Below are 22,576 nucleotides of genomic sequence, written 5' to 3'. Positions count from 1 at the left end.
AGGGCTGGAGCAGCTCTGCTCCGGAGCCAGGCTGAGAGAGCTGGGCTGGGTCAGCCTGGACAAGAGAAGGCTCCTGAAGGGGAGACCTGAGAGCAGCTCCAGTGCCTGAAGGGGCTGCAGGAAAGCTGGAGAGGGGCTTGGGACAAGGGATGTAGGGACAGGGCAAGGGGAATGGCTTTAACCTGCCAGAGGGGAGACTGAGATGAGCTCTTAGGCAGAAGCTCTTCCCTGTGAGGAAAGAGGCTGGGGCCAAGCTGGGCTCCAGGCAGGCACCGAGTGCTTGCTCTTCTCTTCCCTGGTTAATGGTTCCCTTCACAGATCTCTGTGGGTTTAATATCGCTCCATGTTTGTGCCTCCGGCGCTACAGAAAGGAACAATCCCAGGGAAAGGAATCCCCAGCAGCTTAATTTGCAGAGGAAAACCAGATACCTGCCATCAGCGCGGAACGTGAGCCAGCAAAGCCGGAGACAGGGCCTGTAATAGGTTATTTAACAGCAGCTGTGTCAGCTGGGCTGCAAATGTGGTCAATACCTACCAGTCCAGCTCCCCCCCCGAAGCCATCAGCAGAATTCATTCATTCTTTGAGCAATACATCCGTTAATAACTAAAATGTTACTGCGCGACTTTTTTCGTGCCCTTTTTTTAAGCCAGACCCATTCAAATTTCGAAGGATAAAGCCATTGGGATGTGTCAAGCAGCAATTAGCTACTGTACACTGTTTATTCTTGAGTATAATCTGTGAGTAGAAGGGCAATATTCTTAGAAACGCAGCATTAACTTGTTCCTCAATGACTTTAATACGGCTCTTTTCAAATTGCTGCTCATAAAATCTCAGGGAAGAAGAATTTCCCAATGATATCCCATCTCCTCCATTAGTTCTCTATCAGCAATCCAATAGCGAGCGCAGTATTTGTTTAAGAGAGAGCACACAAGGCTATAACTTTAAAACAAGCAGGCAAAAGCAACGCCTGGCTTGCCACCTCTCAGGTATATGCAGATTTACAGGTTTATACTTCAATAAATGCTCGTACTGAAACCATCCCAAAGGTTTTTACACCGCTAATAGCATTTTTCCACTATAAGATGCCATCCCCACTTCCTGTGCTGAATGGAAAACCCTGACAGGGTTTGGTACCTGAAATTCCTCCCCACTTGCCTGTCCCTTACAAATGACCACAAGCTTACTTAGTTTAACCTCCCCATAGGAATAACACACACTCCCCACCAGAAGCCCACTTTAGCTCCCTCCATCCACCGTTCCCTTTCCAAAGCCCACTTCCTGCTAAAGCAACAATGCTGCAGGCACCAGACTCACCAAATCACTTGAATGGGGTTTAAGCTGCTGAATATCCTCACAGCAGAAAAAATGACAAGCGTTTCTTTTCGAGCTGAGCCCAGAGCAATGCCACAGCATCCTCTGGTGAGGTTCATCCCCATGGCAATGCCGTGGGCTTCACCAGGCAGAGCCCAAACTAGAAGTGTAATAGCTGTTATTAACAGGAAGGGGTAAAAATACCTCTACACAGCAGAGAACAGGTTGCTCCAAACCCCATCCAACCTGGCCTTGAACACTGCCAGGGATGGAGCAGCCACAGCTTCTCTGGGCACCCTGCAAGGTCTCATTTGAAGGTACCAGATGCTCAGTAATACTTCCCCCTGACAGTCAGTCCTACCCTCATCCAGTTAAAGGTCAGCACCAAGATCATTTACCCAAAAGATGGCAGGCAAGGTAAAACCACTCCCATCAGATTTTTGCTCATGATAAAGGAATTAGGTTTTTCCCAGAGACAAATCAAGCTTATTGGGAATGTAAATCATTCTTTTCTGTGAAGACAGAAACATCTGCAGGGCTTTTTCACCCGCTTTGTTGAGCCACTTGTTCGTACATGCACTGTGGTTAGTACAATTGAATTAAAGAATGATTTACAGCATTAGATGAGCTTCTGCTTGATTGAGAATAGCTTTATCATGGAAATTGCTCTGCACTTTTAACCTCGTTGCAATGCCGTATTATCTGCCTGATAAATATATTAACGTGACTCCTTCAACAATAGGCTGTTTGCAGACAGCAAGGAAATTAATTCCAGTTTATCACAACACCTTTCTTAATGCTGTCAAACCGAGTACTAGGATTTAATTATGAGAAGTGAATTCCAATAAACTGATATGCAACAATTCCAAAAGGAGACGAGGGGAGCATTATGTTAGAGGAAAAACCAAAAAATGACTATTTTTAGTGCATTTGTATATGTATTTTTGTGCATCTTCTGGACTTTCCACTAAGCTTGCAAGCTGGAAGCTGGGCATTGCTGCAGCTTCCTGAAGAGAAGGATCTTGCACCAAAACCTTCAGGTAGGAAGTGCTACTGAAGTGCTCCTGACCAGCAATGGGAACTGGATGAAGCAAGGCTAGAGATACTCTGGTCATTTGTCAGCATCTTTTGGGCAAACCCTTCTGTGCCCATCTCCTGTGAGCTACTGGTGCTGATCAGAGCTATCCCAGCCTCTGCTCCATGGTCTTGGGGCTGTCTCTTGGGGAGGAGACAGAGGATGGATCACAGAATCCCAGACTGGTTTGGGTTGAAGGCACCCTAAAGCTCCTCCAGCTCCAACCCCTGCCCCGGGCAGGGACACCTTCCACTAGAGCAGCTTGCTCCAAGCCCCTGTGTCCAACCTGGCCTTGAACACTGCCAGGGATGGGGCAGCCACAGCTTCTCTGGGCACCCTGTGCCAGCGCCTCAGCACCCTCACAGGGAAGAGCTTCTGCCTAAGATCTAACCTGAACTTCCCCTGTTTCAGTTTGAACCCATCACCCCTTGTTCTGTCACTACAGGCCCTGAAGAATAGTCCCTCTCAACCATCCTTGTAGCCCCCTTCAGACACTGGAAGCTGCTCTGACTTAAAGACCCACACAGGCAGCTGAGGTATCTACAGAAATCCCTGCTCTCTGGTGCTCTGGAGAGTGGCAGCATGAAGTTTATTTGTGCACTGATACAGATCAATAGGTGCAATCCAAAAGCTAATAAGCTTTAGGAAGACATCACTCACAGCACATCAGTCGCCCCCATATTACCCTCAATAACCACCAGGCTCCCTCACGTTCTCCAGGTCGGTGGCTAAGAGCATCATCCCTACCACTGGAAAGAGAATGAGGTGGGGAAATCGATTGTGTTTCAAAGATGCCTCTGCACAAAGCACTGCTGAATCCCCACTGCCACAGCTTGCTTTTTCTTTTTTTTCTCCTTTTCTTTCCTCATTTTTCCTTTCTAAACAGAAATAACTCTGCCAAAGTAGCTGTAGGCTATCAGCACAGCTTCCTGCAGCCAGCCTGCTCCCACTCCAAAGAGTCTTTGGCAGAATAACGCAGTTAGCAGCAAACTTCACCCTCCAAGAGCAGGGGCTGAGCCCTCAGGGGGTTATTAGTGGAGCAACACAAGAGGTAGGGATGGGAAAGGCCACTGGTTCATTCTTCAGTAACACAAAGAGGTCAAGAGGACTGCTTGAGAGGTCTGCTGGCAGCAAGGGGGGCATGGCTGCAGCAGATGGGGTTGGACTGGATGATCTCCAGAGGTCCCTTCCAACCCCAGTGATTCTGTGGTGCTGTGAAAACCTGCCTCAACTGCTCATTGTAATCTTTTCCCTCAGTTAAATGTATTTGTAGGGGTGCATCTTTCACGCCTGGTACCTCGAAAGCCACTTTACAATAAGATGCAAAAATGATATCATTCACAGCACACAGGCAGGGAACTCAGAATGAAGCAAAAGGCTCGTTGCAACCCAGCCACTGATCCTCTCCAGCACAAAACAAGATGCCTCTGCTCCACCTGGGCAGCTCTGGGCACTATTGCTGCTTTGCAGAGGGCTGCTTTTAAGTTTCTGGTTTGTTCTCTGCTCATTCATCAGCATTGCTAATAGGAGAGTTAGTCCTAGTTTTAAGGCAGCAACACTCATGGGGGTTACTGTCACTGGGAGTAAACTCAGCGTGGTTAAGATGAAGGATGCCCGGCAAATGACCCCGGATGGAGGTCGTAGTGGAAACTGCAGTCACGGATAATGAGGCCAAAAGAGGGTTTAGCTTAAAAAGCATAAAGAGATGGATATTGGACTTAGCAAGGAGAAAAATCTGCAGGAAAGGAAATGGGCCAGAATATATTTTGCTAATAAGACATCTGTGTTAATGGAGGTTGCAGAGGCTGCAGCAATCAGGACAGCGAGCGAGGCAGCCGTGGCCATGGGGATGCTACTTGGAGGTTTTAGCTCTGCGGAAAGAAAAGACGTGTGGCCAGTTTAAGAGCGAATCCCAGAGGCAGTTCCCTGATTCCCCAGTAAGTGTGGAGGACAATGGCTTGTCTGCAGGGACAGTCTGGACCAAGCTAAGTAAAAGGAAAGGCGGCTCATGGCACGAATGTAGCTTCTCCGCAGGCTCCTCGGGAGGCTCAGCCCAGACTTAAACCTCCTGTTTCTGCCATGCATCAGGTGGTGGCATCTTTCAGGTAACCCAAATCTGAATCTCAGCAAGGACCCTGAGCATGAGGCTGGTTTAAACGTGAAGGAGTTTTGGCTGCAAAGCTCAGCTGTGAACACCCCCCAGCAAAGGGGCTGTGCCCCATTCCCAAGGGACAGCACCTCTCCCATGGCTCCTGAAGCAGCAGAAGCCTCAAGACACCCAGAGGGAATTTTCCAATGCTGTGATCTTTGGTTCAGCCTGAAACTCGTGGTTTTTCCACTTAAATCCTATCTATTTTGGACCTCACTTTATGTCCTTGATCATTACAATTTATTACTAAGTGAGGCAGTTTGAAGTTTCAAAGCCCAGTGCCCAAGGAACAGACACCCCTGTACAGCCCCTCCTGCAATGCACACAGCCTGGACTGGGTGACACAGCCATCAGCTCTCTCCTCTCCAAAATATCCCATGTCCAGCAGCCAAATCCAGCTGTGATGGGAGCCAGGAAAAAGAAGAGAAATGAGGAAGAAATAGAGATGCTCTGTGCAGTGAAGGAAGCTGCATAAGGCGGTCAGGCATTGGAACAGGGTGCTGGAGTCACCGTCCCTGCAAGTGTTCACACACCACGTAGATGAGGTGCTCAGTGCCATGGGTTAGTGGTGGCCTTGGCAGTGATGGGGAGTGGTTGGACTTAATGCTTTTAAAGGTCTTTTCCAGCCTTATTAATTCTATGATGCACTATTGGAGAGTTGTGCACCCTCATTTCCAACTGGTAAGACCCCATCCTGCACCATTACCTCCACCAGCTCTTCCTAATAATGCCAGGGCATGTTGGAACCAAGTATATTTTTAAATGCTTGGGAGTCCATTGCACAACAAATCAGCTCTTCCACTGAAACTAGGCAGAGGCCAAGGCACAGTACACGCAAACAGGTACACAGAACCAGTAATTACATCTCCATGAGATCTTTGGGCTCGCTCTGACTTCAGCTCAGAAAAGATGCAAGATATCCCACCACGTGCAACCTGCAAACCAACACGTGATGTGAAGTGAGATAAAGCCAGGCTCAGTGGGCAATGTATGAGATTCCCTCCCAGAAGATGCAGTAGCCTCAAAAGCTCTTTCTAAGCTGCACAGCAGGGATGAAGTTGCCACCAGCTGAGTGATCTGCCTCTGACTGAAGTCAATGAAAGGATTCCTGTGAGCTTCAGTGCAAAGCTGGCTTGGGCATTAAAGGCACTGTCAAAGGATGCCCCCCTTGCTGCTGTGTATATGTGCAGGGAGGAGGGGAAGCTGTTAGCAGCTACCTTCTACTTTTCATTTAACAAACAGAAAGCATCAGTGCAAATTCCATTGCAATGGCACAAGGCGCTAGAGGACAGAGCACGTCCAGTGGAAACGACAGAGGGAGAGCAACAAAGGAGAGAACAATGCAAAAGTTTACAGACAGAAGCAAAATCAAGTGCTATTTCAAATTAAACCCATGTTGATATTCAATGCCGGAGGCAAGGGATGGTCCAGAGCATCCATGCCAAAAGCACCTTCCAAAAACAAGATGCAGACCCTTAATTTGCTCCTCTGTAATTCAACATCAAACCAAAGATTTAAGGCCAGGAGCATCACACTGGATAAAAACCGTTGATACTGGGTTGCAAAACTGCAGGCATGAAGAATTCATGCCCTTATTCTTTCAGCACCAGCCAAGCTGCCAACAACATGGGGATTTCTATATGAAAATCAACACCTCGTAGCTCAGTGCCTTGCCGTTTGCTTCCCAACTACCAGAAAATCTTTACAATCTGAAACCTCTTCAGACAACTGATCATGATAGAACTGAGGTGCTTTCATCACCTCGCTGATACTGCCCTCGGTGAGCAGGTTGTTTGCTTCCTGCCTGTAGCAGAAACAGGGGCTTGCTTTAACCTCTGCCTTCTCAGTCATGTTCCACCACCGCTCACAGAATGGTTAACAAAAGAAGATGCTAAACACACCTTGGGATAACTATGAGTGGGTCTGAGCTTACTGAAAACCAAACCCTCCCCTGTTTTTCCAGCTGTAAGTGAAAAATTGAGCTGGCTACCAGTAGGCAATAGAGAACAGCCTGAGGGTTAAACTTGGCCAATAAAGAAACTGAGAACACAGAGGCTGTACGTCCAGCCCAGGAGTGATGCCAACAGAAAGCAACCTGCATCAAAAATACAGAGAAAACGACTTTGGCATCTCAAAGGGAACGACTTCTTGAACAGCACTGGAGTTTCAAAGCTTTCCTCACAAGTCTCTAGCACAGAAAGAAATCCATTAGCAGGCAGGAAAAGCTCACTGGAGCTCCCTGCTGCTGTAACCCACCAGGCAAAGAAGCTTCCAGGTGAGCCAGCTCCAAAAGCAGCTCCCGGGCAGCATCCAGGGAAAACCACCCTTGCACGGCTGTGCTCACAAATGCCCTGAGTCGCTGTCTATGGTGACAGTGACATCTTCATCCCTGGGTGCTAAAAGTCCTTTCACTTACCTGTTCTTGATTTGCAACCTTGTGCGTCTGCTGGTGCTGCAAATTCCTATACACTAGTTTGCAATAGAGCAAATTGCTTCTCTCTGTGGAGCTATAACAACCTGTGCCAGTGCCTCACCACCCTCGCAGGGACAAAGTGATGCCTAAGAGCTCATCTCAATTTCCCTTTTCAGCTTGAAGCAAGCATAGCAGTGCCCTGACTGGGGATTACTGGTAAGAGAAGGAAATCACTGCATTCGCATGTTCAAGGCCAGGTTGGACAGGGCTTGGAGCAAGCTGCTCTAATGGAAGGTGTCTGTGCCCGTGGCAGGGGTTGGAGCTGGAGGAGCTTTAAGATCCCTTCCAACACAAATCATTCTGTGATTGTATGATTCCCAGACATCAGCTCCACAGCATCTTCCATGCCTGACCCTACACTAACACACAGAGGCCCTGCCAAGGATAATATCTTGCTGTTCAAGACAACTTTAGCTCCATGTCCAGATGGAGACGCACCACACCACAGCTAAAGGGCAGGAGAAATCCTGCCACCCGCATCCGAAGGGCTGGGCATGCAGGACAAAGAAGTTAATGCAGCCAGTATCCACATCCCTCTCTCTGATGAGTCACACTTGCAGCGCATCCTCCTCCCCACATGCAATACATGGTACAGCCTCACAAGCCACCCACGTGTTTTGGTTCGTGTCTCACTATGATGGGAGCTGCTGGTGGTTCCCACTCTGCTGGGATGCGTTCAAAACCTTGATGAGTTACAGAGGTGGAAAAGAGGGTTGAGAAAAAAATCCTTAACTTGGATATATAATCCAGCAGCCTTCACACCTCAATTCTGTAACCTTTCCAAATGCATCTATAGAGCTGGCTTAAGGTAGAGACCTCGACCCATTCAGTGGATGAGGAGCTGATGATGGTAACAGCCAGAGCTGGGGTCAACAGCTTGATGGCCAAGTGGAGGGGATGGTGAGGCCCAGGGTGCCCAGAGAAGCTGTGGCTGCCCCATCCCTGGCAGTGTTCAAGGGCAGGGTGGACACAGGGGCTTGGAGCAAGCTGCTCTAGTGGAAGGGGTCCCTGCCCATGGCAGGGGTTGGTCCTTCCAAACCAAACCAGTCTGTGATTCTGTGATTCTAACCCCAGAGGAGATCAACTATTGGCTATGTAAGACACCCATATCTATTGTCTCTCTTGCACTTCCAACAGCAGATAAAGCATTAACTTCAAGAGGGCTGGGATTGAATATTTGATGAAGTTTATGTGTAGTGCATCCCTCCGATTGTCTTTGTGCCAGAGAGCATGAACAGACTGACTGAAATCACTCTCCTCTGCATTCAGGATTAAAATAGCCACAAGAGGTGGATGTACCAGGCACATTTTCAACCAGAAAAAATACAGCAGATAGGAAAATTAACAGAGATACAGCCCTAGACAGAAATTTCCCCACTCTGCCCCGAGAGTCAGGCTCCCCGGTGAGCTATTTTAACAGCACATATTAGGGGTAAGGTTTTTAAACAAATAAAGGGTAGAAATAATATAGCTCTGACACACCCCATCCATCCCTGCCAAATGAGTTGTTAAAGCAGGGCTTGGGATGGGAACTGCCCGCTGACATCCTAGTGAATTCACTCTTCCCCACTGCTGGGTAGGGAGCAGCACAGCACCAGCGCGGGCTGACATCGAGGTGCATGCCTGGAGGCACACAGCATCCAAAAGCAGATCAACTTTGACTCCTCACTGCGGGGACTGCAGAGCTCCTCCGAAACCTGCCTGGAGGCCCTGCAACACCTCTGCAGCTCAACTCACCTGCCCTTGGCAGCCAGGCCTGCTGCAAGCTATAGAAGGGGTTCATTCAAATGCCTGCACCCAGTCTGGGGGTGGGTGACAGGGGACAGAGGAGCAGCCACTTGGAGGAAGGATGCTTGGTCAGGTAATGCACCCGAAGACCTGAAATACCAGGAAGGAAAACTGCTGCCACAGAAGTGCCACCAATGCTGTGAGAAACCAAAGCAGCCCATAGGACAGGCAAGGACAGTGGTGTTGCTGTTCAGGCTGTAATCACTATGGGCATGGAAGAGTTTTCCATACTTCCAGAGGATTTTAATGACAATTAAATAACCTGTCATTAGCCTTAATAACATACATGTGCATTGAACTCTGCCTACAGAAGCAGTGGTGGCCAAGGTCAGTAATAACAGAGGTTGACAGGAGGAGCCAGCACAAGAGCAAAATCCCACATTTTCAAAGACAACTCTCATGACATTTTAGACTTTGATCTGATGATGATGTCTAAAACCAATCATATTTACAGGATAACAGTAAATACAACTGTTTGCTACCAGTAGAGTCTTTGAAACCCAATATGTGCTGATAAGATTAACAGAAAAACTTCCGTTCCAGCACAGCTAAAGAGTAAACCTGTATTTTAGCCCTCATGGGCAGAGATGTTCACTCCATATCCCAGGTGCAGACCAGCCATCAGCATCAGGCGTTTGCAGGGCTGGAGCTCAGACTGTCAGCGCTGCCAGTACTGTCTTACTTCTCTATGAACAGCTCAGCCCTTCACTTGAAGAAGTTGCTCTGGGCTCAGATTTGATGGAAGAGCCTCAAGCTGAGCAGCACTGGTGTTTGAAAAGTAAGCTTGAAAAACCCAGTGGCCATTCTCTTTCAGTGCCAGTTGCCAGACAATTGGCTGGCCTGGCTTAGATTTTCTGTTCCTCTACACTTCTATAGCTAAAAACTGCCTTAGAGCAAATCACTAAGAACCAGTAAGTATTAAATAACCAAGAGGAGTTACGTTTAGCTGAGTACTACCTCTGTAAGGCAGTAATGAATCCAAACAGCTCTGTAAGTCTGAAAGCACCGAGTGGTTTTGCAATGCTCAGCGATTTCTTATTTTAAAGGAAGTCAACGTTCTGCTTTGGCAGAGGATGGGCAGATGATGGCTCTACTGCCATGGCTTGTGTTGACCTGAGACACTCCAGCTACTTGTTGTCCCACAAACACCTTCTCTGTAGGGAGATCAAGGTCTCAGTATTCACCAATATAACTGATAGTCATGTTCCTTCACCATATACATGGACACCTTCAATAAAAAGGAGGACAAACACTTCTCCTTTGAGGACTGTACAGCAATGAACATGGGTCTGCTTGCAAAACCAGCCATACAGCACCTAAGGGCTCTGTTCTGCCTTAGCACCTACTAAGCAGAGCAGGTTTGCTGGTGCATAGCATCCTGGATGCTTTTGCTCACAGCTGAATATGTCGGCTGCTCTTTGAGATGAAATAGGCTCACACTACAAGCAGAAGCAGGTTTTGATCCTTACTGCCTTGGAAGTCCCAGCTGGGCTTAGAGCTGAGCTGGGTGTTCTCTCCTGCATACATCATTATCACACCTTTAACATGACTTCATCTCACCTGACCTCAAGCTAAACCTACAGTTACATCTCTGCTCCTCTGCTGTTCCAGAGAGGGTTGGCAGGTTCTGACCGATGGGGGAAGACCCTGCCCTGGCTCCATGGCAGCAGAAGTTGAGCCCAGCAGAGCCACGGCTCTTGGAGCCTATCAGCTGGTCCTGGGGACATGAGAGATGTTTGGCAGGCTGCTGTGAAACAGGGGTTTCCTGCAGGAAGGGGCTGAGGCATGCAGGCTGAAAGCAGTGTCCTGCTCTGAACCCTGGAGCCTCATGTGCTGCACATGAGTCCTGCCTGCACGCTGCGGTGGTACATCTCAGGCCATCACCAAGCAGAGGTGGCACATAAGATGGCACAGGAGAGTGCTGCTGGCTGAATGGCACACAACACAAAATCCATAAGCTGATACTCCCACGGTCCTTCTCTGACCATCCCAGGCCCACAAACCCCAGTTTCAAACACTACCAGAAGTTTTTGAGAGGTGGGGACGGAGAAAGGAGCTGGCAATAGGAGCATTTAGGGTTTGTTGGCTGGAGGAAAGGGGGAGGTTGGTTTCAACATGCAGAGCTTGTGGTACACAACAGCCCTGCCACGGCAGCAAGCTCATGGAGCTACTCACAGTTGGGGAGAGCTTTCCTTCGTTCTTCTGCACGTAGATGATTGCATCCCGTACCAAGGAGAAGAGGTTCAGGAGGACGTGCTCCATGTCATAGATGCCATGCATGCCTTTGGTCAGCCCCTCCAGAGCCCTGATGTACTCTCTCCAGTGGTTATCGATCTCTATGACACCCGCCAAGCATCCTTGCATCACCATCGCACAGTAGGTGGCACAGGGCTTGGCCAGGAGCAGCCCCTGGCAGTGTGAGCAGTACCACATCTTCAGCAGGGCTCGGCCACAGTCCTTGCTGAACTTTAGGTGGTCGGTGGTGTTGATCACCTCAATCCCCAGGTTGAGAGCCTGCAGAAAGGCTCGGGTGGCCTGCAGTGACTTGGACACCTGCGTCATCATCATCTTTGGGTAGTTCCCAAAGACTTTGAGGTCCCTCCTGGCTGCCCGCAGGCATTCAGCCATCTCCACGGAGGGCTCGGGGAAGCCGGGATTCAGCAAGTGCGAGTAAACCAGAGGGAATAAACTGTCAAAGAACTCATTGATCATGTCATTGACACTGAGGTCGGAGCCCAGGATGTACAGAGAGACATCAGTAAAAAGTTCTCCGACAAACTTCAGGGCTCTGGGCCCCATGCTCTGGTAGTGGCTCCGAAACATGCTGTTGGTGAAGTTCCTTGCGTGCCGCACCACAATCTCAAAGGCTTCTGCAAAACACAACAGAAAAGGGAAGAGTTCATGAAGAGATGAGCTCGGACACAGGGATTGCTGCTGCAAAGGCTGGTCCCATCCTGCCCACTTTGGGTCACACACTGGCTGGCAGCCGTGCCTGCTGCAAACCCATCTTCAGGGGAAACCCGTGCGCTCTTTAACACCAGCTCCATTTCAAACGGCAAAACTCTCTGATCCAGTTTGCATTTCAGCTTTTAAAGGAAATATTGATCCCACAAAAGGGATAGACTGCAATTTCTTTCTCCCCCCCTTACACATCGATTTGATATTAACAGGAATCCTATCTCCAGACTTAATTTAAAACACAGATAAATGGTTGACAAAGTGACCAGTGTTTAAAATCAGGAAACAGTAAATGCTGACGTTCTGTTATGAAAAGGAAAATATTTATAGGAGTGTAATCACACCCAGGATATTTGGAGTCTGCCCCAGCACCAGCCCTGCACAAAGTGTCCTCAAAGCCATTTGAAAAGCCCCTGTAGTGCTGTGGCCGTCCTGAACTCATCAGGCTCACTTCAACTGAACATTCAAAGTTACATCTGCCCCTGGACATGTGCTGCTCCGTGGTCCAAAGTGATGCTGAGTTCCAGAGATGCAGCGTGGGTGCCCAGCTAGGACCACTCTCACACAGCAGGTTGTGCCACACTGCCCCATGGAGCTCAGGGACCGTCAGTTTGCAAGGAAAAGCCAGGCTGCATTTTCCCCTCTCCACCTTCAAAGACTTGAGAGCCTTCTGCCCATTCCTCCTGCACAGAGCAAACAGGAATGCCTCCAGCAGCAGCAGTTATTCCCTTGATTACAGCCCTCCTCACCAGGCTTCCAAAATATCATACCCATACATGCAAAACCAACATCTCAGTTGAGACATTAAAACCGTCTTATAACAGCCTTCCAGTAACTAAAGGAGCTACAGGAAACCTGGAGAGGGGCTTGGGACAAGGGATGGAGGGACAGGCCAAGGGGAATGGCTTTAACCTGCCAGAGGGGAGACTGAGATGAGCTCTTAGGCAGAAGCTCTTCCCTGTGAGGGTGCTGAGGCGCTGGCACAGGGTGCCCAGAGAAGCTGTGGCTGCCCCATCCCTGGCAGTGCTCAAGGCCAGGTTGGACACAGGGGCTTGGAGCAAGCTGCTCCAGTGGAAGGGGTCCCTGCCCGTGGCAGGGGTTGGAGCTGAAGGGGCTTTGAGGTCCCTTCAACCCAAACCAGGCTGGGACTCTGAGCATACCGACACACCCCAGTTTGGGGAAGCCACCAGTGCAAACCAAAGTCTTTCTCTCTACCAGCCTGTGTCCTCCTCTCCAGGGCACTATTCGTAACAGGCTAAGAACAATGAAGAGCCTCAGAGCTGACAGGTCACTGACACCCAGCCACGTAACTGCTCAGCTGGGTCACTCCGGAAGCACACATCCAGGCTCAGCTTGCACGGGGATCATCATGGTCAATAATTCAAGGGAACGCTTGATTTTTAAACCCCTCAGTGTTATCTTTCCCATTTGTTACACTGGGGATGCAGCTGAGCATCTCCATGGGGGGCTCAGTATTAACATCAGTTTGAGCAACATCAGGCCTTGCTGCTCGCCCTGCAGGACCCCTCACGTTCCTCAAGCAGTTTGGAATCCATCACATCTCTAGGACTTCCAACTTTTGCTTCCTCATGCATTCTATGCAGGATGGACAGGGACTCAAGCTGTTTGCAGCCCCCACACCAGCGTGCAGAAGGCTATGGTGTAAGTGGTGAGGGAATAGAGCAGGGTACCAAGAGAAGTGGTAAATGCTCCATCCCTGGCAGGGTTCAAGGCTAGGTTGGACAGAGCCTTGGACAACAGGGTCTACTGTGAGGCATCCCTTCCCCTGGCAGGGGGTTAGAACTGGATGATCTTAAGGTCCTTTCCAACCTAAACCATTCCATGATTCTATGAAGCAGGCATCAAAGCACAGCTATACTTTTGCCAACAGTCTCCATCCCATCTGGTGCCTGTAACCTCCCAGGCATGCCGCTGAAGCATTTTGTCCACAGCACCCAGCACCCAACACCCACACCAGGACTGGCCCAGAGCAACCATCTGCATCCCCAGATGGAGCAGTCCTTCCCACCAGCACAGACTGAGGGATGCAGCAGAGCAAGGACAGAGCCCTCCCTCCACGCCTGCCCGAGCAGCACAGCAGACACCTCACTCCTCGCTCCCTACAGAGCCCTGCAGATCCCTCCATCAGTGTCTGACACACACGAGGGCGATGCGCAGCACAGTTCTGGCTGCGCTGCTATTAAAAGTTTGAAACCAACAAAAAAGCCTCTTTAAATAGGGCACATGGATAACGAAACTTTTCCCTCCTTCATCCTCAAGAGCCCCAGAACAGCTTCCACCTCAAAGCACGCAAAGAACTTTTTGGACCAGTGTTTTGCTGCCAGCCCTGCAGCCGGTGCCAGAATTGTCATGCTGTGCTTCACCGTCGCCTTTAACCTCCTCTCTCTTAGTTCCCTTAGAAAATGTCATCCCTCTTCCCTTCCCTCGCTCCTCTGTGCTCTGCAAGCCCCCCTCAGAGCCAAGAGACTCTTTGCTGATTAGAAAACCAGTCCAAGCTCCTGTGTAAACCTCCTACAGCGAGGAGCGCTTCAGAAAGGAGCTGAGAACAGTGGCGTAGCCCAGGAGCGTGCACGCAGAGTCCCACTGCTTCAGAGGTCACGGCATGCACATCATTTTTATCATCGTAACTGGCTAAGTGTGTCTATTTTATGTGCCTTGGAGCTTTGGCATATACCCATTAGAGAGTGCAACAGACACCATAAAAGCGCATGAAGCCTCCTGCTGTCCTATTAATACATGCAAGAAATAATAAAACTCGGGCAATAAAAGGAGAATCTTGTACATCCAGACCCTCTCACACCCATCTGCCCCATGGCTGCTGCGTCTGAAATACTCCCTGCAAAGGGCTGGCTGCAAGAACATTCAAGCCCCAGCAGCAGAAGTGACCCATGGCCAGACTCTGAGTGCCTCAAAGAGGAGGGAACTGTGTGGGTCTGTTCTCTGTGCTCCCAGGAGTGAGTCTTGTGTGGAGATGGAGGGAACACCTTGCTACAAAGCACCACGGGCTTCTGATCCCCCACCACATCCCGCAGCCTGGATCTGCTGCCGGTAAATCCTGCCCTTCTCCTTACATGACACTACTGAAACTCCTGTTTCTGGAGGACAATTGAAGCCTTTCTTTGTTCTATTATTAATTTCTTCTTTTCATTTCAAGGATCATTTCAAAAGCTGCAATTTAAGAGCATCTGGTTCTCAGGTCTGACTGAAGCACAGTAAATACCTTCATAGCACTGATAAAAGAGATCATCCAGTGGATGATCAAAGCTCCTCCAGCTCCAACCCCTGCCACGGGCAGGGACCCCTTCCACTGGAGCAGCTTGCTCCAAGCCCCTGTGTCCAACCTGCCCTTGAACACTGCCAGGGATGGGGCAGCCACAGCTTCTCTGGGCACCCTGTGCCAGCGCCTCAGCACCCTCACAGGGAAGAGCTTCTGCCTAAAAGCTCATCTCAGTCTCCCCTGTTTCATCTGGAAGCAGGCAGAGCAGTGCCCTGAGTGGGGATTAGAGGCAGGAAAAGGAAATCACTGCATTCAAGTGAAGTGTTCAAAGCCAGGTTGGACTCAGGGGCTTGGAGCAAGCTGCTCTAGTGGAAGGTGTCCCTGCCCATGGCAGGGTTTGGAGCTGGAGGAGCTTTAAGCTCCCTTCCAACACAAACCAGTCTTTTCTTTTTGCCCCTTTGCAAAAGATTGTTTTCTAAAGCCAGGCAGTTATCTCCCCACATTTAAAGCCTTATCTTGACCACATAAAGATAAGCTTTTAAAGTGGAGGAACTACAACTTGCTTGTTATTCCATTAGTAAAGACAAGGCTCAGTTTTATCTTTTGGATGCCAGCCAGGCAAGTCATCATAGACAAGTCCACAGCATCACCACGGTGTTGCTACCTCCCTATAAAAGCTTCAAGGCCATCTCCTCCAGGACCTTATGGCAGAGTGGCAAACGCTCCCGAACTATCCCAAACTGTAAAACAAGCAAGGTGATTTCCATGCAGCAGCTCTCCCTTGAGCTCAGCATGGATCCCTGGCCTCCAGCTGAATCCCACCCTCTGCACATGATGCATTTTGTGATTCACTGCACCCTTCCCTGGATGATGCTGCTCCGATGTGCCCCGGGCTGCAACATTATACACAGCACTGCCCTGTGCTGCACTTGGGACCAGTTTCAAACCTCAGGAGCTCTACACAACAAAACACCCTTTAAATGCCTTTTAGGTGTGAATGTGCCTCTTCTGCCTCAATAAATCTCATCTATGGATGCAACTGCGCCAGGGCAGCAAGTGAAGCAGCTCCTGGAGCTCAGTGGATTTGCTGCAGTCCCTCTCCTTGTGTCCCTGGTCTGCTCCCCGGACTTCTTCCCTTGAGGGTCCCTACTCACAGGACCTGGCATCAAACACTGTGCAAGGCATAGCAATAACCACAGGAGCTGGAGAGCCTCTGGCCTGGTCAGATCTCTCCTGTGAACAATTCCTGCTCTCTGGCACTTCCCTGCCGATGGCAAAACCTCCTGCAATGACCTATTGATGCAAATCCCTCTCCCTTCACTCCTTAGGACACAAATCACATCAGCAAAGAATCAGGCACTGGAATTCCTCAGCCCATGGGAATCATTTCCATCCTGAGGTAACAACATGGGTCTGCAGGCAGGGCAGTGGGTGAATTCCTCAGTTAATCTGGTCCTAACGCAGCTGCTGCATCCCCTTCAGGCTTTCTGTATCTGTACAAGTGTCACTCAAACCATGCTCAGCCCCTCAGAAAAGAACCCACCAGTGTTCCCAGATGGGAATTCAAACGGTCCTCAAGGAAATGCTACAAGGTTGGGGTTCTGTAAAAAGCCTTTTCTGACACTGCAATAGCTGCAGCACCGCTTGGAGCCAGCTGAGGAGCCACCAGCATCCACCTGTGAGTGAGCGCTGAAGAGGAAACACTTCTTTACCAGCTCAATGAATCCGACAGCTTCAGACTCATCACAGCAGCCCCTGCTCCTGCAGGACACAAAAGGGCTCACCGAGAGATAAGTGTCTGCAGGAAGGGGCTGGCTGCCACAGGCACTGCTGCTGCGAGGAGCCGCGGGTTGTTTTTCAAACAGCAGGTAATATTCATCTCCAAGCCTGGGAAAGTTTGCCCTGTATTGAGCAGAAAGGGAATGAAATCCAAGGGGTTTTCCCTTGGCAGCAATATAAGCAGACTCCGGATTTGTTCTGTTATGATTTACACGATACTGCAAGACTTCAACAACATTATCAGGACACAAAAGCTCTCCTAAACAGCATAATTACTGTTGTCTGAGGATTACAAACCCCATCAGCTGGTGCCACTGCTGTTCTTACAGGGTGTCGCTCTGAGCACATTTGGGTTTAGAGCTTAGGAAAGGCTTTTTTTTAGCCCCAACTATGACAGAGCTTTTTGAATTACTTTTACAATATTGTCACTATTAAAGTTATGGACTCATAAGCTCAGGAGCTTATGAGATTTGCTTCAAAGTGTTAGCAATAAGAATTAGAACAATTCCGTTATCCTCTTCTACATTTTAAGCCACCAAGGTTTGCACTTTGTACCTTTGCCCTTGCTCTTTCAGACCAAGAGAGGAAAGGTCTCAGTCCAACCTTTAAATGAGAGGGGGCTCCTTCTCTTCCCAGCTCCATGCCCACCACTCTCGCTCCCATGGGAGTTAGAGTTCCAAAGGCAGTGCTGCTCACCAAAGCCAAACCATTATGCTCCTGTCAGAGAAGCATCTTCTCCTCATTAGCTGTGCCTATCAAAATACCAAGCTCCAAAGCCATTCCTTTTTAATTGTTCAGCTTATTTAGTGCCCTGTTACTTTGAAACACACACCCTGATGTTTCTAATAAAAATGCTGTATTCTGCATCTCATCATACCCGCTCCAGACACCCCAAAACCACAGTTACATCCTAGGTAACAGTCTGACTGCTGAGCAATTAGTCACACTGTGCTTCACCCATGTATTATTTACATCCCATGCACAAAACCTTTGCTAATGCAGACAGCAGAGCCCAGCACCACAAGCTGCTGCAAGCCAGAAGCAAGGAGACAAGAAACACTGTTCCTGTAGCTCTTCAGCTACAACCAGCCCCAGCCTGGACCAGCCCTACCTGGAGGGGGTCTCGTGCAGCACTCCGTACCCCACACGGGCATCCACAGCTCACAGCAGCAAAAGACAGGTCAGGGATGCTGCAGCACAGGGAAGGACCTTTTCTTTTGATGGGCACCAGGATGCCTTAAGAGATTCCCTGGAGACACTCAGAAGTACATGGTCTAGCAGAAGGCGTTAGGGTGTTAGACCCGGATGATGCGAAGGTCCTTCCCAACCCAAACCATTCCATGGCTCTCTGAGTACACATTTCAGTGGTGAAACCTACACTCCAAGTGAAATTTCCAAGAAACCCCCAAATATCCCACAGCAAACACCTCTCAGGAATGACGCTGGAGGAAAATCTCGTCTGGAACTTCATGCTGGAGCACATGGCTGTGGTGCCTGTGATGAAATATGGGTTGCACTCCTCTTGTGTAATTTGTTTTCCCTGAGCATCAAGGGATACTCTGCTTTGTGCCGTGACAGATGTGTGAATGTAGAAGAGAGTCCTGAAAATTTCATAAGGACAAAGCTAAAAATGCAAACAAAGCTGGAACAAATAGTGGATGACGAGGATTCCTTCTCAAAATCAAGGGGAATGTGAGCAATAAGGGCCCAGACAAGCACATTCAAACCAAGCCCTGGGAGCACAAGTGGGAAAAGCAGAGACAGAAGGAGGCAAGAGGCTCCTGCAGCAAAAAGGTAGCTGTGTTGTGCTGGTAACCTGTTACCAGGATAGATAAACCTATCCTAGTGCTGAAGCCCACATAAGGGTTGGGGTTCAAGTCCAGGCAATCAAGAGAGCAGGGAAAATAAACTGCTGTTCCACAGGGCAGAGGCTGCTGGGATGAGAGTGATCCCACTGAGCACAGCGCAGCAAGAAATGCTTTCGTTGGGAAAGGAGCATCCCTGCCGGGGATAACTGAGCAGGCAGAGATACATCAGGTATTTTACCACTGCAAAGCCACATCTGGGGTTGTTCTGGTTTGGTTTTACTTTGAAATGGAAAACTAAAGAGAGGAGACACAGGGAAAGCAGCACTGGGTCACCTCCCAGCCACGCTGTAGTGATTGGAGGCTCCAACACCAACCTGATGGGGTTATAAAGATATCAGAAAAGCCACATGCCTCTTAAAAGATGACTGATGAGCCACAGTTCAAGCAGAGAGCGAGTCCATGCGCTCCCTCCAACATCTAGAGGCCAAGCGTTTCTAACCCCCAGGACACCAGTTTGGGGAGCTCCTCCAGTTATGTTCAAGTAAAAGTTAGAAGCAGCTTCTGAAAACAATGCATGTTGAGCAAATTCCTTTATTCATCAGAATAAATGAGGATGAAGCCTCTCGGTCGAGTATTCAAGCAACACAAAACCCAAAGTCTTTGGAAGCGCATTGGTCTCAGTAGCTTTATAGCAAGGCAGCTCTGGATGGGTTTTCCAGGCTCCCTTTCATTCCAGAGGGTTTTTATCAGCCTGTTAAGCCTTCAACAATGGGGAGCAGACTATTTATTTGAGAAGCAAATTCCTTCCTCTGTAATCTCCCCCAGCCAAATTCCCTTTAAAGTTATCTGAGTGTCTGATGAAAAGCAAAAGGCAGAAGATCAGCTCTTGATCCCTATAGTAACAGGAAGGACTTGCACTTATTTAAGGGCATCTGTTGGCTGGTTTTAAGTCACTTCAGCCCCTTTATTTCTGATTTTGAGCTCCCTGGAACTCAGGAAGGATAGGGATTTCCAACATGGGAACCAGACTGTGCATCATCTCAGTAGCACCGGTGCAACTGGCTCTTCCAATGCTCCGTGGGAACATCCAACTCATTGAGCATCTTGCTCAGCACGGAGCAGGGCACCCAAGGCACATCCTGCCTGAGGCACCACAGGGTCACACAGGACACCATACGCACATCAGCACCACCACGACAGGGCTCAGGACACTCCAGACACACAAACCCCAGGCACTGATCTCATCCATACACAAAAAAGGACCTACCCATGGTCCCAGTTTCCAGACTTGGCACTTCCCAAAGACTGGGCTCACTTCTTCCTTCCTTCTCTGTGGTATCTGGAGCAGAGCTCCCAAACCCAGAAGTTATTTAGCTGGTTTATATTGTCTTGTTTGCTCAGTTGGAGGTGGTTTGTTCGTTTGAAGGTGGTTTGTTAGGGTTTTTGGTCGGGTTTGTTGCAGAGTTTATGTGATTGGTTGGTAGGGAGGCTTGGTTGGTTGGCTTTTGGGGGATTTGGTGGGTTTCTGTTTGTTTGCTGAGCGGTTTTGGTTGGTTGTAGACTTTTGTTTGGGGTGGGTTTTAATGGGTTTTCTTTGGTTGGTTTTGGTTTTGTCTTTTGATGCATGAACAGGTCCCTGCTTATGGAAGAAGCAGAAGATGAGACACCACAACCTGGTGGCACCAGCTGAGCCCACGGCTGGACCACAACCAGCATCATCCCACGTGGCTCCTGCATCCTGCTTCCCCTGGCTCAAAGCCCCGTGCTGAATAACACTCATTTCCAAAGGAAGATGTTTCATTGTCTCCTTACTCCCCCTGTATAAGCGAGGCAGCATTGGAACAGGAGCACAAGATGATCACTTGGTGTTCAAGAGCCAAGCGTGCACCCACTACTGCCAGGAATCGATCTGAGGCTCCACCACCTGCTCCAGACGGGTTTTCCTTCAGGAGCATGCATAACCCCCGCAAAGTAATGGCACTGTTCATCTCTCCAGAGCTCCTCACAGGTTTAAATCCCTGCTGAATGGGGGGGCACGTGCTCAGCCCCATCGCCAGTGCATTAGAATTCAACTTGTTCTTTTCCTAAAGAGGGACACGGAGATGTACCGAGAGTTACCAAAAGCTTGATGGCAGCTGGTTTCCTCGGTGATAGAGCAGCCACTGCTCAGGCCTGGTTTAACACATCATCTCCAGATCAATAGAGCTTTGGATTTATAACTAATGATAACCAAAGGAGCAAGGACAAATCTGTTTGGGGGAAAAAGGAACACTTTCTCCAAAGGGTTCTTTCAGTGTAATCCTTGCAAAGATTGTATTCCAAAGACTGGAAACCAACACAGACACTGCTATCTAACGAAGCTGAAGATTCAGTTTCATCGTTGCAATATGCCAGCTCACCTATTCTGCAACTCTCCACGTGTAAGCATGTGGACCTCTTGGCAGCATTTGTTTTAGCTTCTCCTAACTCCAGAACCATAGAATGGTTTTGGCTGTAAAGGGCATTAAGATCATCCAGGTCTAATGCCCTGCCACGGGCAGGGACCCCTTCCACTAGAGCAGCTTGCTCCAAGCCCCTGTGTCCAACCTGGCCTTGAACACTGCCAGGGATGGGGCAGCCACAGCTTCTCTGGGCACCCTGTGCCAGCGCCTCAGCACCCTCACAGGGAAGAGCTTCTGCCTTATCTCCAACCTGAACTTCCCTTGTTTCAGTCTGAACCCATCACCCCTTGTCCTATCGCTACAGTCCCCTCTCCAGCATCCTTGCAGCCCTCTTCAGACACTGGAAGCTGCTCTGAGGTCTCCACGCAGCTTCTCTTCTCCAGGCTGAACAGCCCCCATGGTTTCAGCCTGTCTTCATACGGGAGATGCTCCAGCCCCTGATCATCCTTGTGGCCTCCTCTGGACTTGGACAGCTCCATGTCCTTCTTATGCTGCGGACACCAGAACTGCACACAGTGCTGCAAGCGGGGTCTCACGGGGGCAGGGTCACCTTTTTCCATAGAAAAGCTACCACCAGGCTCCTGAACCTGAACACTTCCACACAAGCCGTTTCCTTACTGTAAATGTCATGTTTATTATGGAGCCTTCCCCAGGACGGAGAAACACCGGTCAGAAAGGATTCTAAATCCTATCTCCTGACAATTTTCCAATGACTGTGCGTGTTAAAGGGATGCCACCACAAATAGGCTGCAAGAGGCATGCTGGAAAATCTATTAACTCACTGTAAATCTGGTCAAATTGGGAATTCATGCCTTGCAGAATTTCACCATCAGTCCTGAGAATTAGTTTATTGCTGGCCAGGGAGGGAAGAGCCCTTGAGGGTCATTTCAAAGACATACAGCACTGTGGCCTGTCTGAAAAGGCTCCAGTCCAGGTATTTAATGAGTTAGTGAGGTTTTGGGTAAGTGTTTGCTTCCCTCTCTAGAGACAAGCTGCTGAATAAGAAAAGGCATCACCTTCTCCTAAACCTTCCCATTGCTTCTCCTCCCTTCCCCAGTCTCCTTTGGCAGTGGAAGCACTGACATACTGGAGAGGTTACAACAACCTGGGTACAATTATTCAGTTGCTTTGGGAATCAACACCTGATATTTCTTCATCTATGGGGGAAAAAACTCAGTGGGGAAAGAGCTCAAGGTTCAAAGACAGAGATCTCACTGCCGCAAGCCCCCCATAGCTCCTGCCAGGAGGATTATCCCATTTGTATACCTAAAGACATTCTCCTATTTGAAGTAAATAGCATTACTCTACACGTCTTCACTTTACTTCAAAGTTTTCAGCTTTTCACACAAGCCCCAAGCACCCTTCTGACCTGAAGGAGCCTACAACAGTCTCACCCTGAGCCAGGCCAGAAAGGGCAAAGCACCAGGGCAGTTCTATCCCAGGTGATGGGTACTTGGCCACCCTTCATCTACAGGTGTCCCAGGTCCCTTTGGTGATATCCCCACCCCACCGTCCATCAGCTAACAGAGGGACCTTTGCAGGCAGGGAAAGAGCT

The 22,576-nt window shown here is 49.3% G+C and overlaps 1 protein-coding gene across 2 annotated transcripts in view; it reads right to left on the bottom strand.

The window, feature by feature from the left end:
* GPC3 (glypican 3) overlaps positions 1 to 22,576 on the bottom strand; it is a 134,996-nt gene that overhangs the window by 65,548 nt on the left and 46,872 nt on the right. For both annotated transcript variants that reach the window (XM_057404896.1, XM_057404897.1), the window contains exon 3: positions 10,973 to 11,667. In XM_057404896.1, the coding sequence (XP_057260879.1) occupies positions 10,973 to 11,667 (695 nt within the window). The remainder of the gene's footprint in view (positions 1 to 10,972; positions 11,668 to 22,576) is intronic.

Source organism: Pezoporus wallicus, unplaced genomic scaffold, assembly GCF_028554395.1.
Source record: "Pezoporus wallicus isolate ANWC-B61680 ecotype Strahan unplaced genomic scaffold, APGP_CSIRO_Pwel_v1 contig_6217, whole genome shotgun sequence".
NCBI classification, from domain to species: Eukaryota; Metazoa; Chordata; class Aves; order Psittaciformes; family Psittacidae; genus Pezoporus; species Pezoporus wallicus.
Note: the sequence above shows the minus strand (reverse complement) of the source record. Positions and strands in the feature narration are given on the sequence as shown.